This window comes from Loa loa (genome assembly GCF_000183805.2).
Source record: "Loa loa unplaced genomic scaffold supercont3.218, whole genome shotgun sequence".
Classification (NCBI taxonomy): Eukaryota; Metazoa; Nematoda; class Chromadorea; order Rhabditida; family Onchocercidae; genus Loa; species Loa loa.
In genome coordinates, this window is record NW_018108398.1 from 74,232 (window position 1) to 94,910 (window position 20,679).

Genomic DNA, 20,679 nt, shown 5'->3' on the forward strand with positions numbered 1-20,679 from the left:
GTAGTTAGTAGTAGTAGTAGTAGTAGTAGTAGAGAGAGAGAGAGAGAGAGAGAGAGAGAGAAGAGAGAGAGAGAGAGAGAGNGAAGGAGAGAGAGAGCTCTACAATTCTGATGAATCATTGCAATGTTTACATTTTTTTACTGCCTTCTTCCACTCCATTATGATTACACGAAATTCTCGTGAAAAGCTATCTATTTGTATCACAGGAAATTAAGGCCTTCCATCAGAAGAGATAAGAAAATACTGTTGGGTGTTTAAGATTTCAATTTTAGATTAATTTCAGGTCTGTTCTGTGCATCTGCTAACGTAAACACATAGCTAACACTTCACAGTCACATGTCAATTCAGCTATGTAAGCTTGATTGCCTGAAATTGTTTGCTAGGATTTGATTTTTATTTCTCTTTTGAATTGAATTAACAAATTAACAAATATTAAATCAAATATTCTTGTATTCATACATTGGAGTAATTGACGCGTTGCGCCTATCACCAATCTTTTTTGCTTGGCTAATGCTCACAAATGTAAATAACTCTATATACATATGTACATTTGTTTTTTTTTGTCATTTACAGCTATTGCTTATTGTCACATACGTGATTATTCATTATTACCTACATGGTAATTAATAGTCACATACGTGATTGTTCATTGTCACATTCAAAACAGCGATATGTTGTGATCATCGATACTGATTGCATGCATATCCATTGGAATCTTTGGTTCTTTATCAGGATTTCTCTTTTTTTTTTATCTTTTAGAAACAAAAAAGTTAGTTTACCTTTCCTAACGTTTCTCATTTAAATTTTCAAATCTTTCTTTTGAACTGTTCAAAATCGATACAGCATAAAGAGATTGGTTGGAATTTGTATATTCATTGCATATGCAAATTGGAATCTTTGGTTCTTTATCAGGATTTCTCTTTTTTTTTATCTTTTAGAAACAAAAAAGTTAGTTTTTTTTTTCATTGCATATGCAATGAATTGGAAACGATTTTTCAATTAAATGAATGTTTAAAAAGAAATTATGTAGGCTAAGAGTTGTGTAAAATGGTAATTATTACAAAATATTTCAGTGAATGATACTGATAAATGTCGCCAAATATTCGAGCCTACAATTGTTTAGTACTTCTTATAATTCTGTGAACTGAAAAGCTCATTTCATTTCTGGTACTGCGCTCAGGGAAAAATGTCACTGTTACCAATGAAAAGTCTATCCGGTTCACTACCTGTATTATTTATTGAGGCACGTCTTCAGGGACCACCTGAAATTGTATTCTCTCAAATGGGTATTTCTTTTGATACCGACAAATGTAATATCGCTCTTCTCAGTAAGTCGCTTACTTTATTTTCCGGTGTTTCTCAAATTTCAAAGGTTTGAAAACAAATGTAGAATTTATAATTCGTCAAATAAATGAATATATTGGAATTAAACTTTCGAAGAACTTGCTAAAAGATAGGACAAGAAAATGATAAGGAGTATGATCAGCCACTAAACTAATTGAGATGATTTTTTTTGTTCAGTTTTAAGGCCGAGCTCTGCTGAATACCCATGTCGATTTTTTTTTTTTCAAGGGTGAAGGTTTGTAAGGTCATTTTGAAGTGTAATATTTATTTTGCAAATTTGTCATACATTACTATTTGATAGTACTATTTGATCGATGCAAATTGTTTTCTTTTTCAAATAATTCTTTTAAATAGAGCAAATTTTTTTTCTATTAAACAGATTGATCATTTTAAAATAACTTTGTATTGCATCATTCGGAAAAATCCTTGAAAAGGTCCATATAGTACTTTGATGATGAGAGCACCAATTAGCACTTAATAATTAATTTAAGTGGTAGTAAATAGTTTCATTTCCAATAAATCGTAAAGTGCCAAAGGTGAATATAAATGAAATTTGAGTTATAATTTTTGCTCCCAAAAAAACTAGTCTCTCTATGAAATTGCAGCTGTAAAACATGCTACAATGAGAATTATCGATGATCTAATTGAACTAATTGATTTCATTGCATTTTGATACAATTCAGTCATCGACAGGAAAAGCCCTCTCTCACGAACACGTTGTTCTTGAACGGGAATAATATCCGGCCAGAAAGTTTGAATATGTTTTAAGAAATAATAACTGAATCATAGCTTCTTTAAAGGCATGCAAGAGGCGCAGTAGTGTAGCTTAGTAGTGGGCTTGGACATTTAAATTAATGAATTCTGGGAGGAGATTGTTTCTTCAATTAGTTTAAACTGTAAATTAACAATTTAAGTTCTGAATCTATGTGTAATAATTTACTTATTGTGATATAGCATGCGAAAATCATAGGACGTGGACACAAATCTAACTATTCAATCTTCTCTCCCAATGGACGGGTACATGACTGATTCCCGAACATTCTCCATTTTGTCCTTTTAAATCTCTGCTGTACCATTCAGTATAATCCAATGTTTCACCGTCATATTTAAAGTCTCGAATTGATGCAGTGCTTGGAAGCTGATTTTTTGATCGTTTTTTAAATCTGTACAACATCTTTTAAAGTGAAAAATAGAGGTAAGCGGTGATAAAGTTTAACAATTCAATGATATGAAGTAGGCAATGAGTCATATCAATACTTAAGAAATACAATAGACTGTAATTATTTCATTCAATTCCTATTGCTTCACAATTTACTTTTCCATTTTTCCTGTCCTTGGCTGTCTTTTTTTTCAAATTGTCTGAATAGAATCATTTTGTTATTTGAAAGCTTTAATCTATTTCTTAAGAACTTTGGTTCCACACTGTTTTGGTAGTACACAATATGTTTAATAAAGAGGAAAAAAAGTATTTTCAGTTATTAAAATTGATTCGTCCCAAAATAGTTTTTGCATTGGTTAGACATTGGGCGAAGTATTGGTTAGTGACCAAAAAGATGACCATTAGCTTAGGTTTACTTGTGCATATGGTATTAGTAATATGGTATTAGTAAATTTAATTCAAAATTGAAGGAAAAACATTTATTCTATCTTTTATAACAAACATATTCAGTTCTGCTTCTGCTGAACTGAATATGTTTGTTATAAAAGCAGCAGAAGCAGTATTCGAATACTACAACATCTCTCACTCACTATAGTGATAAATTAATTACTCCTCTGGGAAAACAACTTATTCTCAAAATTCGAAAAGAATACAATGAAAATAAAACTACTGGAATTCATTTTTTTCTTGTAAATCTCCCGGTCATTTTTTCAATAAAATCTTTTTTAGTATCATTTGGATGAAATACTGATCGAATAAATTTAAAAATAAGGAATTAAGAAATCATTGATTCTTTGATGATGTATTTCTCAAAAGATCATATCCCCGTTTGTCTTTCAAAGACGAAATGAGACTTATAGATGACAAAATCAATAAACTTCTCTATTTTTTAGTCTTTGATGTTTTAACGGGAGGGGAAGAAGAAGATGGGATGCTTCATTTATTTTAAGTTAATTTAATCTATGAGGCGCAATTGCCTATAAGTTGCTCCTATACAATTTCCCTGTTATAAAAGCTAAATTGAAATTAAAACGTAAGCACATATATGTTCAAACTACCATAACATTAAATGCAGCTTTAGCAAGTTAGATCAAATCTGAACTCCTGCGATAGATATCGGGCTTAGATATAGAGTCTAGATTTCGTCATACAAGTTTGGAAGCTTCATTCATAATCAGATTTTAGTGCGCACAAGCGGTGTATTGCTGGTTGCTTCGGTTGGTTCTTATATGATGTATCGAGTTTGTGCGCGATTATTGGGAAGGAATTTCATTTGGACAATTTTGGAACAAGCACGTTTTGACTTACTTGCACGTGATGAAACGTATTTGCTGAATCCAAGAATGGTTGGTTCTAGATTTAGTTACGATGAAATTTCTCGAGCTACGAATCTTATAGTATTTAAACTCAGCGATTTAACTCACTCCGTTTAATAGTATTTCGAAGAACCAATACTTGAGTTTGGTATTATAGCACTCTGAATTCTATCATTATTTCACCTGATAATAGTAGTTCTTTATCAGCCTTGCCGTTTTGTTTCGTGATATTCCGCTGTTCTGAAATGGTTTTGATCACTGTTATTCCAATGAGCAAAAAATCATTTGTTATATCATTTTACACTTTCCTCAGCAAAAAATATGAAGAGATAAATAAGTTTGAAGAATATTTCTAAACTACTGAATTTTTCTTCATATTCTTTTTGGATTTCTGTTTTTCAGTCATACCTAACCAGTAATGAATATGATAGCTGTTGCTCAGGAGAGTTGACGAGTGATGAACAGAGCATTTGCGACAGTCATATCTTTACAACAGTACTATCTTCGGCATGCCTCAGATTTTATGACTTAAATTATGAATATCTGTGTAAAGTGATCGGTTAATCTTAATGCATCAATATTAATATATATGTGTAGTATGCTGCATTGAATTTTATCCATTCAGGGTCACTTGCGACAAGCAGATGGCTCAGCTGAAAATTCGAGAAAGCGATCAGATATGACTTCAGAGAAGTAAGTTTTCTAGCCATATTTTTAATATATGTCAGCAAATATGATATTTGCATAATGGTAAACAAAGGGTATTATCGAGCGATTATTGCTTACTTTTCGTTGTGGCTTCTTATATTTGACAAGTCTGGAGACATCACAATCGCCCAAATATGTCTATTGTTGAGACTTGCCAATACTTAGTTACTCAGTTTTCCTTATCAGTTATACTATATTGAACCTTAGCCAGCCAAGTGATATATTGAAGTGTTTTTTTGGCTTACTTGATCTTGCCTGTTGGACATATGTTTTCGATAAAGCAGAAACTCGAATAAATCTAGTTCTGTCGAAGCATTTTAAAAAATTGGATCCATAACTTTTCAGTCAGAATCATTCGGCGAGCATGACCTCACGAAGTTCTCATAATGCGGGATTTACTTCAAGTGAAAAGTCTGCCTCGTTACATCTACTTTGGGATGACCCTCAATGGGATGAGGAGACCGATTTCTGTCTTAATGGTATTTATTTATTTCATTTTCACTGGTTATAAGTATGCAAGAAAGAACTGGATTCATTATTCGGCCTCAATTAATGACTAGTTGCCCAGGAACTAGATTTTTCCATTTCTAAAAATAAATCATTCTTAGGTTAAATCAGTGCCCAATTATAGTAGCTGAATAGTCGGGAAGTCCTACTAAGAAGATTGGAGTTCAACTTTATTCTCAGACATAGATCATCATAACTTAATTGATATTGAGAGTGTTTTGTTATTATTGTATGCTTAACTCATTTCTGTGTTGATTGAAAAGCAATTTTATTTTGCTTCTCAATTTCTCAAAGCACTTTGATGTGATCGTGTTATCGCTTGATTACAGAGTCTCTTCTGAATAAGATTTTCCATTTCTGTTTGAGGAGTGAGAGCGATAAGAAGAATGATTCATTCTTTTATTTTTATGATTAATTTTTAGGAAGTAATAATGTTGAAGAAGCAGATAGTTTTTTGCTGCTATTAGGCAAATCGCTGAAAAATTTAGGAATTATGGGATGAAGGGTAATCTGTATCATAAGTATGTCTTAATTTAGAAACTTAAAAACTAAAGTTTATTTCTAGATGATGTACGTCGTGATTATTATTCAGTATCATCTGATGTTTCGGATATGACCGAATTTCGAGCTGCCAAAAGACTATTTGAAGAACCGGATGATCATTGCAATGTAAATAAAGAGGACCAAAGGAGTCATGAAAATGCAATTGGTTATATGCAGTTAGATTTAGTGGGTGGTTTCAGAAGTTTGGGTTGAATTTTTGAAGAAGAAAAACTTCTTATATGTAGTTAGATTGTGGTTTCTGGCCAAATTTACTTTTTATTTCATACTTTCTTGCTCTGTAGTTATTTTTTCTAAAAAATTAGGCACAATAAGGTTGCTGTAGAAATCAAAAAATTAAGATTGAACTTTCTAAACTTTTAAAGGGGGCTTTTATAGGTGCGTTCTCTTGTTACCTATCTATAGCCCATGACGGTTATCATTACTTGAGGTCTTTAGTGATTTTATATATACACTTTATCAGATGTTTCATTTTTCATCTTTATAAACTTCCAGCCAAATCGAGAAGAAAGAAATACTGATTTGGACGGTAATGATTTCATCCAGAAAAACTCTATGGTCGATTATAAGCATCTTTATCAAATTACTACTGGGTAAATTGGTTATCTTCACGGGACAGTCTCAGGTTTAAAAAAAATTTTTCGTAATAATACGAGACTGTTTCCATTTATGTCTTTGAACTGGAGATAACCTTAGGTTTAGATTAGAATTGTCTTGCAGATTTACGACTCGAACCAACAGTATATCACTATCGAGCGAACGTAGTTCTCAGTCATTTCCGTCTTTGAGACAACGACTAATTGCTAATGCATCATCGGGTGGGTAAGTGCTTATTGAGTTCTTTTCTTTTTAACTTGAAAATCATACCTTTTAAGTTTGGATGAAATTCAGCATAATCGAAAAGGGTGGTTGCAGACATAGGAAATTGCTATTTATCGGGATATTTTCATATCAAAGGATACTCGACATTTCTCGTACACCAGTAGTATCTCATGAGTATAAATATTAAAGTACAAGTATTCATTAGAAATAATTGAAATTTTTAGACTGCTTGAATTGGTGCAGTCATCCATTACCTCACCGATATCATCAGTAGATCATGTGATAACGTCGATGACTGATAGTGGTATCAGCAGAGGAACCATTTCAACGCTGGATTTGCAGTCATCCATTAGGTTGCTCATTTCAATCATAATTTCTTGAAATCGGTTATGCTTCTTGGAATGGAGCAGAGAGACTTTTAAAGAAAAAAAGACTGTTTCTGCAATTAATTATAGTGAGTCAGGTTAGTTAATAATCAACAAAGGTTGAAATGGTAGTCTGAGGTTACTGCATTGTTAACTGTCACGAATGATTAGTAGCTACGAAAATCCTAAAGAAAACAGTATTATTTTATTTACCCTAACTTCTAACTTTTTCTCCTAGTTCACGAGTCTGACCTTTTACAGATTTAATTCTTTTCTCTTCATAATTATTCGTGAATATGAATAGTTGTGAATATTGTCATTGTTATCTGTTTTTAAATCTTACTATCTACCCGCTTGATTTGGCTTATATTATATCGTATATTAGTATAGATCAGCTGGTGCAAAAGGTACTTTTGGAATAGAGATATTGTCGAACGAAGTTGATGCTCTCGATATGATGGTGCCGTGTACATTGACGACAAACAGAAATTCTGTTATTGGGTAAAGTTTGCTTGTATTTCAGCGGTGGACTGATTAGTGATATATATAATAAATTCAAAAGTGATTAGCTTACAGAAAGAAACGAGAAGGAAATACATGAATAAATTTAAACGGTGTCAGATGATTGTCAAGATTTCAATGATGACATAATTGGGACCAGATTCAAATAAGCAGTATATTATGAGCCGTATTTGAGAGAATAATATTTAGCGTTGTGGGACTTGCAGGTGCATTAGGACGTCGCACTGAACTTCCAGTACTTCCGCTAAATATCCTACAGGAAGTCAGATAGTTTGGGAACAAAGAGATCTGGCATAGTACAGCTATATTTGATCTTTTTGCCTTTACCCGGGAATCTCTAAGTCAGCAAATTAATAGTTCAAGTCTTTACTTTGGTTGTATCGGTAACTACACGTTTGGAAGTTTGGAGGGGATGGCATCTAAATTGTAAACTACCGATTAAGCAGAAAAAATTGTTGTCATTTGCTTTGGATATTCTAAAAAGTTTTATCCGCACTATAATAAAAAGTAAGTGCATTATTAAAGGTTGTCATGGAATCAGGAAATATAAATTGATTTGTGGTACAACGAGTATATCACGCTATAATTTCCTAAGGTATAGAAATGATGCCAAGACAGTGGAATACCGAAAAAAAAGTGCTATTTAATGTTTTTAAGGAGGAATAATTTAAATCTGATTAGTGAGGACCGTTGCTCAACGGCGACATCCGCCCGAAGTATGGAATGGTTCGAGGATGATTACTGTTCGTTTGTCACAAATGAAAATTTGAGGAAATCACTAGAAACAGATATGGATAATCCATTAGCTGCATGCTTCAGTCGTTCTGGATCTGATCAGGTGCCTTTCATTGGACAATTATAAATTACTTTTTAAATGTTCATTTTCCAGAATCTCTGAGTGTATTAGTTATCAGAAGGACTTTGAATTTAGTCGAGATAGTGGTCCTTTGAAATGGGGCAATCAGTCGATATCGGTTACCGTTTGATGCATCTTAGATGTTGTAGTTCGAGGTCTTCAACTTCTTTTGAAATTTTAATTCCCTATGATTTTTGTCCCGGACAACAGGATGGTTTTCTTTTGTAGCATCCTATGCTTCTGTGGGATAAATTTGACAGATGACATAGTACGGATGAAGGCAAGCAACGTTAGCATTCACGGGGAATACATGAAGTGCTTCATGGTGACAAAGATTGAAAAGTAGTTCGAACTAGGTAGATGAGAATCATCGGTTTAGTCAAGAAGGATTAATAGATGGATTGACGCACGAAACTGGGTATCTTTTATTTTTTTATTCTTTTTTTATCTTTTACTGGGTATCTTTTAAACGAAATCATGGGACAGGAAATAGTTCAGGAGTCAAAAATTAAGAGATATGAATTAGTTCCCTGAGGCTACTTAATAATGGTGTAACATCTGGAACTTGAACTAGGCTCTTTTAGATACGTCCGAGCAGCTGGGAAAGTAGACGAAAACATCTACACAATTTCACACGAGATCTAATGGCTTGGGCAAGAGATCAACTTGCCCCTAAATCTCCTCAGATGAAGGTATGAATTGTTGACTATGAAGTTTAAATTCTTAAATTTTAAGGAATTTCGACTAGCTGAATAACGTGTTAACAATGGATACAATTTGAGGTTCTCTCCTCTCCAGTTTTACCTATTTCTAATTTGGAAAGGATGGAAAATCATGCTGATAATTTACTCGTTAAAAGTTGGTTACCACAAAGAGAGAAAGAGAGAGGGAAAAAAAAGAAATTATTGGAGACTTATACATTTTAATGATTGATTTGTTCCTAAGCGAAAACATTTTAGGCTCTTCAATCATTATATGTATCAGATCAACGTTGGCGAAGAATAGGGTTAAAGCGAAGTTCGAATTGTTTGGAACAATTCCTCAGTTCTCTATTACATTTAATGTTCATACGTGGAATACCATTTCTTAGCTGCTCGAATGCGTTGATCGCTGCAGAGGTTTCACCTTTGACCTTTAATTTAAATTACTTTGAATAATTGACCTCATGTCTGAAAATCTGTTTATCTAGAACAGCTCTTATTGAATTGTGGGATAAGAGAGAATCGCTATCTTGTTGATTAAATCCATCTCAAAGTGATTGATGAAAGCTTTCTGGTCTTCAACCAAAGATGTGCAGAGGATGAGACGATGAATACTTCATTCAGTCCTAGATGTTATCTATGCATCTCTTCAATCTCATTAAGCAGCATTTGAGCTATCTAAATAATTTTCATAAATCGATATCGATATATAGATTTTATTTTTCTATAGATATTTAGGTAGCACTTTTTTAATGGCACCAAATGTCAGTTTCAAAAGCTGGATTTGGGTTATTGATTTATTCCTAAATTCTTTTTTCTCATCTCTTTTTTCACCTTTCACATTACCATGTATAGAGAGCATAGCGGAAGGATTATTTTTATTTGTGTAGCTATGCCTTCCTTTATTGTAACATATCTATTATAACATAATACGTAGTAGCGATGCCTGTTGATGTCTCTCAAGGTAAATTTATATCGCTTGAAACCTTCACACAGTATATTATCTAGTGCGGTACTTTTATCACTCTCAATATCCTTCTGTTAGGAAGCAGTTCCTTTCAAAAATCTTTCCTTGAACAAATTTTGTTATTTAAGAATAGGTTTCATCTAAATTTTACAATGCAGTAGCTGTAGAATTAAAACCTCACATTCTTTTCCTTCATCAAACTTCTTTATACTTTGACCCTACTTCAAGTTATTTTATCCATTTGTATAGGATATACTGTTAGTTCTTATCTCAAATCATTTAAAATAAATTAGGAACGAGAAATTTTCTCCACTCGGCTATTCAATTACCTCTTCATTGATGGTGTTTCATTTGACTACAATATTACCGGACGAGTTATCCTACTCCGGTAATTTAGCTTTTTGTTACCATTTCGAAATAATGTGGAAAATAAGTGGAAAACCAAAGATTTTCTAATTTCTGTAAATGCAAAAGTCTCTGTCGGTTTGAATGATCTCAGTCGTCTAGGTGTTTGAAATCCCTTGCAGTATCCAAATTTGATAAATTGAGAGATTCTAAAATTAAAAGTGCAAAATGTTAATGTCAAAGTTTATGAAAATTCTACCGCCTTATCTTAAAAAAAAAATTCTACCACCTTATCTTAATTCGTGTTATTGGCATTTTTCGAAAAAAAATATTCAGGGTAAAATTTGGCTGTCCAGCAAATATTTCGTGTGTAGTAATATTCGTTGATTTTGACATAATCTGGCTTTCCATTTTTTCTACTTCACAAATTACATTTCCTTTATTACAGGACATAAAATGATAACTGCATTTAAAGTCATATTAGCAACATATAAAATTACATTTTCATTAATGAGTCACAAGTTCATTCCAAAGCTGAAATTTGCCTCAGCTTTCCACTTATTATTTTATAGTTTTTATGACGATTGCCAACGTCATCTTCAAATTTAATTCTAATTCTTTCATTGCTTTGGTTGAATCTTTCGATTTGATTAAGTATTTCTTGTAGTTGTTCTACTAGACGCCAGCGGAACGACAGAATGACACATCTCAAGAAATGTCATATACACCGTAGATTACCTCCAATAATTCAGGATTGAAGTCACAAAGTTCAGTTTATCTATGTTTTATCTATTTCCCGATTAAAGTGACAGGAAAGTCTTGAGACTTTCGAGAGATTACTTATATCTCAGACTTATTAATTAGTCGATTCATTTACTAATCAAATAATGTTTACTTCTGAACCAATGAGATGAATTTTAGAATTTTGGCTTGTCGCCTAAAAATCTCTGCATTATTCATAAGTGAATGGAAAAGAGTAATAACATTTTGCAAATGGAAATTATTTCTTCTTTCCTATTAGACGTGTCAAGCTGATTTTATTTGGATGTAATTTCTTTTCCAATAGATTATGACCAAGTATATTCAATAATTACGTGATGTAAAGGTAATTTTGATGGCTTTTGAAAAGGTCGATATTAGCAGCATGACTTGAGAATATAAACAGAGTTTTTTTTACTTTTTCATATGAAATTAATCACCATATGAATTTGAAATTTTGTCGAACAAATTGGTCATTTTTCAGATTTTTTTCCGGGTAGGTTAGTGTTAACTAAGTTGTTAACAAAGCTACTTTCACTTTTTTTGCATGATGTTATTCAGGCAAAAATCATTGTCACAGAAATTAGTTTTGCAAAAGGATATTAATAGATTTGGTGCACTTGGACGTTGGAAGTATAAGTTGAAACTTATATTCGATTGGCATTATAAGAACCAGTAAATAGTCCGTATAGGTACCATTCTCTTCCATTCAGCAGGGAATGAAAACTTGATCATACCTTTTCTGTATAGTTCTATTTCTTCCTGATAAATGATTAGATATAAAAGGTTAGAGGAGCGATTAAATTTACACTTGTGAAGGTCTTCACTTCTTTTTCTACCCCTGTTCTAAAAAAATGCAAAATGTTAAATGGTTTATAGCAGATCACTGTTAAATAAATTAAAGCATTCTTATGCTATCTTTCGAATTTCCGGATAATGTTCATTAAAAACTTTATTCGGAAAGTGAAATGATCAACCTGAATAGGCAGTAAATAGTTCACAACACCGAAGAGACTATCCTGCTGCACTAAACACAGAAGATTTGATGAAGAAACGCGAACTAAATTTGTTCGAAAATTTTCTGCTAAATGAACAACAAGCTAACAAATAAACAAAACAATAAACTCTGGATGTGTGCTTTGCCAAATGAGATCGCATTAAGTTGGCCAGTAAAATGAAAAAGAAAGTCAGGATAATGATAGAAGCAAACTTTGAATTACTTGATACTGAGACAACAGTAATTATGATCAGTAAATAGAAATATTTTGTAATATTTGCAGATCTTTTAGAGAGAAAAGTTGCGAACAAAATGCCATCAACAATAGAAAGTGTCACAAAATGCAAAACAAAAGGTCAAAAAGCAGCACTCCAATAAGATTACCATACAATTCACTGCCTAGTTTTATCCTGTTAGTAATTGATAAATTACTGTATTGAATCATGTCAGAATAATAGTAAGGATATGAAATTGTGCTGAAAGCGTTTCTTATGCAAAATTCATTTGAAATATTTCAAAAAGGAACAGTTTCCGGGAATTTGAAAGTTCGGTTTTGAAACTGCTAGGTGCTAGTAATATTTCTGAGTTTTCTTCTTGTGTGAAGAAAATTTTGTGGAATTCTGAACAGTTGGAAGTTTGAACAACTTGTTGTCTATGTTTTTTTTTCTTTTAAATTTACCAACAATTGATATGATATGAAGAAAAAGAATGGAAAACAGGAATGAAATAATTAAATATTCTTAATTCTTTTTTTTTCAGTTCTTAGCACTGCTGCTAGCGTTATCCAGTTTGATCGTCTTCAAGTAGTTGCTAAATGTAGTAGCACTGTTACAGCGATCATAGCTGCAGATGCATCGAAAAATGAATTCTACCGATTCTGATGGATCGATGACGCTTTTTGGGTTTAGTTGACCGAAATCATATTTCTGAAAAGTGAAAGGGAGAAATGATAGAAAGACTCAAATTGTGCACTGTTTTTTTTTGGAGTGGAACTACTATTGGCCCCGATTCATTGGTACTTTGCTCTCATCCATCACTGATTATTGGATTGAAGTATCGGTGTAATAGTAGGCCATTTAAAAGATCAACTATCACAAACCTCTAGGAGGCAAATGGATAGCACTTGATATATTTTGTCCGATGTACTAAATGCTTCGTCGTACGCTTTTGTCCAATCTGCTTCTGGACCAACACCGAACACTCGGCCTTCTTCATAATCCGGGATGAACACGCAGTAATCCCAGGATTCATTTGATATCTCGTATACTTTTCCCTGAGCAGCAAATGAGAAGATTGATCATTTTAATCAAGGCTGGTTAGAGTTTACAATTCAAGTTTTATCATTTAACATTTGATTTGAAATAAATTACATCAAATTTATGGTCATTAATTAAAACACTCACAGATTCATCATTTTCATAACAAACCAGAGCATTCGCATTAGCTGTTAGCATCACTATTGTGACTACCCTAGCAAATAGTGTCACTGAGACCATGGCACTCTCGCTGCAACAAGGAAGTTTAGATGAATAAAGAAATTCAAATTAGTCCCGAAGCACGGAGAAAACGAAATAATGGAAGGAAGTTTTCCAGGTGGAATAAGTGGGCGGATACAGACTTGATATTTAGAGAAAAGGAAGTAAATGAAATTTTACTGGTAAACGGAATTTCGGATGGAACAGATTGAAGAACTCATCCTTTGCACTTAATTTTATTATGCTTCAATATGGCTTAGTTAATTAACCGATCAACTAGTGGGATTGTTGTAATATGGTCTGTAGATTTATTTGTAATCTTTGGTTTACCTATTCAACCATCGTCATTTATGTTAACAAGTGCTCATTCTTACCGTTTGTAAGCTCTTATTTACAAATGAAGGATATCACAGAAAGACGGAGAGGAATGGATGATTTGAGAACTCTCAATTAAGACACTGCGGGATAAGTGTAAGGGGAATATTTTTCTAGTCTGCGAACAAGGATAGCTTGAAATGAACAGGCATAATACATAATTTATGAACAATTTCATGCAGAAAAAGCAAGCAAAAAAGCAATCAGAGTTGGTTGTAGGTTTTTGTTCAACTGGAAAAAACATTTTTTTTCCTCTCTTTTCTGGATAAGAAGGAATGATTTGCGAATCTTGCAAAATGATTTATGAAGTAGTCGGAGTAAAAAACCACAATAAAAGCTAATTGTGTAAGATCTACTACTACTACTACCACTACCACTGCTACTACTACTGCTACCACTACCACTTCTACTACTGCTGCTAGTACTACTACTATTAGTACTAGTACTACTATACAGTGAATGCTAATATTATGATTATCCATACTGTTGCAACTAGCGGAACTACTTCACACCATCTCTTAACAGTTATTCATAAATTACTCTTCTTATCACTTGTTGCAGTCGTAGCAAAAATTACATATTGTTGTTACTGTAATAATAATCCTCTCACCGGTAGCAAAACATCTTTTGGAAATATTAATATTTATTGTTTCACTTTTTGCTACCGCTAACGTTTGCAACCTTTCGTTATACATTTCGAACATTCCTATTCATTTCATCTTACCTCTCATTTGCCTTTTTGCTAAATGACTGTTTACAGATTGGAATGTCGAAGTCATGAAGTGTTGCTGTTATAATGATGTGAGACAGATAAAAATCTTCTAGCCTTTAATTGTCATAATCTGGAAAGGTGGTCGTTGATTGATTTGTACTTAATCTTTATGATCTAAAAATGTACTTAATTCCTTAGTAGAATGAACTTATTTAAGCAGCATGCACCTATTTTGGTCCCATTTTGATTTGAGGTAACATTTGTAGTCCATAAATATCCGCGAAATGAAAAGGCTGCTGGCTTGCCAGTTTGAACAGATGGAAGTTGCAGTTCGAGAGTCAGTAATTCATAAGGACTGAAATGATTCACTGAGAAATGTCAACATTCCACGACGTACCAGAAACCAGGAATGTACCCAATAAAAGGGCGATTGGTGCTTGTGTCCCCCTCCTCCTCATCATCACCTACAGGAAATCCTGCTCCGCCTATAGCTTTGGCTCCGAAATGCCACGCCTCTAACTTTTTCTCTCACTTATCAAGATTTAAAAAATATCTTACGTGATTAGATATTCTCTACTATCATATCCACTGATAAAGATAATGTGTGGACAGGTCACTCTAACTGATCCTTTTATTTGTTTCTTCCATTAAACATTAATCGTTTCAAGTTAAAATTTGGATTCGCTTAATAGTATTACTCTTCCTTATTCCTTATTCCTTATTCCTTTCTCTTTGATCATTTCTGTTTAACAAATATCGTCATGAAGACAGACATGTATCGAGAACTGGCTGTTCGTATGATCATTTCGCATAATCCAGACATTGTTTGAATGAAATTGACAACGACCAGTTAATTAGTTTGGAATGTTTCGAATTAATTAGAAAATTTATTGAGAAATTAATTTAAATGGCGAAACAAGATGATGAAGCAGTTGAAAAAAAAGACATCGCTTAACTAGAGAATCAGTAAAAAATCATTTAGAAGGTGTAGCAGAAAGTCATCCATAAAGCTGTTGCCAATGAAAAGGGAATAATTTATTAGTACTCAAAAATGAGATCTTCTCTACTTGAATTTAATAAAAATATTAATTACTTTTTGATCGTCACAAATAAAAATATTAATAAATTTAACGCAAACAGCAAATATCAAAGTAACGTGAGATATCTGCTATGCCTTGTCAAATCCAAAGAGAGATATCCTAAGTTAACTTGATTTATTATGCACGTTAATATAAAATATTAAATTATCTACGTTTCGCATTACTGATTGATGACATACCGGGATCACTTATTTCCGTGAATAGTAGACGATCCTGTTTGGACTTATCTCAGCTTTAAGTCGCATATTTCCGTTTTTGTGCACTCTGCTGACACGGGGAATTTGTCTTTTATTTATTTCCTCTTTTTCCAGATTATGAAAGAAAGAAGTGTAGCTGTAGAAAGTTCTCATATTTTTATATTGCACGAGATTTAGGGAAAAGGAAAGAAGTATTTCTTACAGAAAACCGATAATAAATGTTGAACAAAAGAGGTAAGCGATTGGGTAAATAAGAAGCTGGTAGGATACATCTTGGCATATATGGTAAGTAGACCGATAAATGGTGATGAATTAGTAAATAAATAAGGAATTAAATATTCACTGATGCAAATAATAGCATAGTTTATTGCAATACTAATATTTCCAAAAGTTTAGCTCATGTTAAAATGCTTCTTTTTGTTACATTTTGAAGATAGAAATACTGTTTGTTCGGTAATTTTGAATGAATAAAAGATTAAGAAATGTTTATTGTCATTATTCTTGGATTATTCCCTTTTTTTCCAATTTTTTTCTGCAATAACGAGGGGAAACATCCTTCCTTTCTACTGGCAGATGGAGATCAGCAAATGAATTCTGCATGATTCTTGCGTAACACTTGCTACTTAGCAAATGATATGCAGCTGCGAAAAGAAATCTATATAAATTAGAAAAAAAGAATGTATATGTAGACCAGTTTAGTCTTTCGTTACATTTAAAAAATAATTCGAAACTTCAAAATATTTTTGAAGAGTTAAAAAAAGATTAGACGTGCAAAAAAATATTAACAAATGTGTAATGGCATGTCGTTTGTTATAATACATATGGAAGAAAAAAGAAATTAAATGATATTTTTTAAAACGGTCATGTCTGGGAGGCTAGTGAGTATTCGAACACAAAGTTATGCAATGACAATTACACCATTGTAATTATAATAAATAACTATGATTGGGATTATTATTTTGAAGGATCATCACTGTAATCATTGTTTTTTACCAAGATTAATATTCACTTTTCTTATTTTTGAAAAAAAGACTTCAATAAGTTCGGTCCTTTTGAATTATGACTTCCTATAATATGTTTAACTTTTCCGAATCATAACTCTTTGTCTTATTATACCATCGATTTAGATAATAAATTTTAGACTTTTCTCAAGTATCCCAAAGCATGCTATAAAATATGAAATGAAATTTAATATCACACATTTCATTATTCGTCATCAAAAGATTTCTTCAATCCATCATTTCCAGGCTGTCCGACGAGTCTTTTCACGCTATGAGTTTGTACGGCAATGGAGTTTCACCGATGGATCCACGAAGGTCGAAAATAAAGAAGAGTACGCGATCAGCCTTTTGCAAAATCTATGGGATTTGGTATGTTATGAAATCTACGGGATTTGTACAACTCTTTAAATTCCGGTTGAGAATTGAGGCTCAAAACAAACATCATTCAATTCCTTTTTCTTTTCCTCATCTCAGCTTTTCCGCAAATGTATAATTCAAATAAACGAGCGCCTGTCTTTCTTCCAAACTTTGTTTCCCAAAAATGAACCTGAATGGCCAGTCCGACCAAGTTTCATCTATTATTAATATTCAATCTAAAATCAAGTGTTATCTCGTATTAAATTAAATTTTTGTCGAATTTCTTAGTCTTTTTGAAGAAAAGTTTTCTATTTAGTTTCAGCAGTCGTGCACTTTGTGAGACTTATTCTAAATTCAACTGTCCATTTAAATGCGGATTTGAATCCAGAAATTTCCTCAATATTCATAACCTAATCGTAAGAGTAGTTCCGCAGTCGCTTCCGTTTCTTCTTTTTCGTTTTCTCTCCTTTTCCTCTCTCTCAAAAGTAGAATAAATTTCGTCTTTATCTAAAAAGGATTCAACTAAACTATATTGTTCATTTATTTAAATTATTTTCACTCATTTACCCTTCAATGAAAGAGAAATATGAACATTTCATTAAATACCCAGGGACATCAAAAAACTATATTCATCCAGAAAGGGTATTCTCATTCCTTTTAGTGAAATATCAAACTCTTTATTTCATGCACCCACGTAGTTACCAAAATTTTTTTTGACAATTCGAGTGGCGTGTAGATGGACAATAAAAAAAAAAAAAATGGATAACTGTTAGATAAAATTCAAATGGATGATAAAGCGGTTGTTATGTTCTAATGATCGGATACATCCAGAGCTATGCTTGCTATGAAGACTCACTATGCTGAATATATGGACAGTCTCAAAATTCTTACTTATCATAAAAACAGTACTGGTGAAACACCACGTTGAAAGTTTAAATCGTCGAGCGTGTAAAGTCAGGTTTCTATAAAAATTTTGTACTAGAAAAGTTCTTCGTTGACGTATTTTTATCATAATTTAGTGTGGCTGAAATGTTGGAAAAAGTGCTTGAATTTGTATTCATTGATGATTATATTATATTCGAATAATTTATTTGAAAAAAGGAAGAGAAACTGTTATGCAGTGTGATTTGTTTAATTTTAACAAACATTTCTCAGGACTGATATGTTCAATATAATGTTGCTTACTAGAACATTTCTTTGATCCTGTTTCATACACAGTTTCTTGTTCAATATGTCGTTTAAACACTTTCTTATCATATTTCAGTACGTGATATATGTATTGGCTGGTATAGAACTCTTCTTATTTCTCTTTTTCGACAGGAAAAGAAAGGAAGTTTGTACTGCGAATGCGTATAGTATTTAGACTGTCTAAAGTTCAGTGACAAAGGGTTTGGCTACTGTTGTCAAGATGTAGATTGGACACGATAATCGATCATCTTTCAAAAAAGTGCCTCATAGTGCCAGCCTTTTTAACTAGCCACTTTACTTAATTTAAACATTGATTGAAACGATAAATTCCTTGTCTTGTCATTCCACAAATTTCTCATTTTGAGCACTAACTTCATTACAGAATTTCTTGGATTTCCATTTTTTCATTCAGCTCGCTTGATGACGACAAGGACAAATAATCAAAGTTTAAAGGAATTGTCGTTCTTAGCATTTATCAGTTCTTCGAAATACATTTTAATTTCAGTATTCCTCTGTTCAAACTTATTGCATGCATCTCAGAATTCATTTTTTATATTTCTCATATCTTAAATGATTGGGACTTTTTATTTTACTTTTTAGTCATAAAAAAGGTAGCGATATTGTAATAGTAATACTGCAAAATTTTTCGAGCAGCAGTGATTTTAAAAATTAATCGTTGAACCATGACCCTTATATTTAATTTCAGCGTACTTTTTTCAAAAATTATTGCTTTTTTATCTTTCCAAAAACTTTTATTTCAAAAGTTTTTTTGTTTACCAGATTTTTAGAAATCTCAGTTCATTGTTTTTAAAATTTTATTCTAAATAAGATTTCATTTCAAATTGAAGAGAAGAAAAGTAAATGTTACGTAAATGCATAATAAGTGGACATCTGGCAAGCTGAATTTAGCAACTTCATTTGTGAATTAATTTTCATTCTTTAATGTAGTAACGATTTTCTTTTTTTTACAAAGATGATTCATTTGCTTTGCTTTTCTTAATCGTAGTGTCAACTCTTCTGCTCATTGATGCAACTAGGACTTCTGATTTGGTAAGATGTAATCTATAACATTTAGTATTGTTATCATCCTATCATCAAATAATATCACTCATGCGTCTAACATTCACATATTCATATATCATCACAAAATGTATCATTTTGCAAAAACTTTATAACCAAATCGTGTAATCTTCCAATATTCTCTATGCAATGATAAGATTATTAGTCGTTTTCTGAATCACTTTATACTTCTAACGAATTTAGACATGGAACTTTTGTTGTTTATCAGCTTATTTATCTTTCACTTTTCTAAGACTTACTAAAACCATTGAGAATTAAAATGCTGATTACTGATCCAAAACTTCTGCAGATGGTAGCATGCTAAAAGATTAAAAGATTTTTTTGCTAAAAGATTTTTTTTGTTAGAAGATTTTTTGCTAAAAGATTTTTTTTCAAAAAATTCAAATTATTCGATTCGTGTTAAAATCTTCGACGGATTTTGATTAGTTTGAAATTTTCAGCAGCATGGTGTCGTATATTTAAAAGACGAAAGAGTTGAACGTCATTGTATGGAAGCGGTTCGATTGTTAGTATTACTTTGGATTGTACACTGTTTCGAGAAAATGGAAGCAGGACAATGGCAGCAGCATTGTCCAAGCTTTTATACTGAACTTTTCGGCGATAGCAATCCACGACAAATTATCCAAAGCTTGTACAAAGCACAACTAAACGATGTAGATCTTTCATTATTAGACTATAAATTACTGTGCTTATGTGTGTTATGCGGTACAAGGTGGAAATTAGTGCTAGTTGGTTTTTGAGATTCTGAAAAGTATGACTGAAGTTCGAGTATTTTTTCGTTTGTATTTGATATATTTTTTTTTACTACAAACATTTTTTGGTCAGGTCCAAATGACGCTTCTCGCGGATACGCTGAGGATACGACTCGAACTGTTAGATTATAGCTATGGTGATCTGGATGCCGAACAACCTAAAATACTGCGAAGTTTGGTGCCGCAAGATACAGGAAGAGAAATCACCTCTGAGCCTATCCTTACATTTCTAAAATTAAACCGTCATAATTTCCTGTATCCGTTGTATCATAGTTGGAAATAAATTATTCTTTTTAGTAAATGTCTCTCTGAATTACTTGCTGTAAGAAATGTGCGGCTTTATCAACAAAAAAAAAAACAAAAATTCAAGAACATGACATTTGTTACATCTAATCGGTCATCTGGCAGAAGCCTAAATCAGTCATCCGGTAGAAGAGACTCACCCTGTCACCTTTCATATGCTTGACCTTGGCTGGGAGGATGTAATCTTTTCTTCCGAAGGTCAAGTCAATG

General features: G+C 32.5%; 1 protein-coding gene across 1 annotated transcript; it reads left to right on the forward strand.

Annotated features, from left to right (window-relative positions):
* Positions 1-1,067: 1,067 nt before the first annotated feature.
* On the forward strand, positions 1,068-20,449 carry LOAG_18181 (hypothetical protein; the record flags this gene model as incomplete). The annotated part of the gene is made up of 16 exons (XM_020450847.1): positions 1,068-1,328; positions 3,689-3,849; positions 4,222-4,326; positions 4,445-4,512; positions 4,873-5,006; positions 5,600-5,763; positions 6,091-6,188; positions 6,316-6,417; positions 6,642-6,770; positions 7,173-7,283; positions 7,962-8,142; positions 8,745-8,852; positions 9,120-9,278; positions 17,036-17,158; positions 19,855-20,067; positions 20,240-20,449. The coding sequence occupies exons 1-16, from the start codon at positions 1,187-1,189 to the stop codon at positions 20,447-20,449; spliced, it is 2,208 nt and encodes a 735-aa protein (XP_020305428.1). The 5' UTR covers positions 1,068-1,186.
* Between the last annotated feature and the right edge of the window lie 230 nt (positions 20,450-20,679).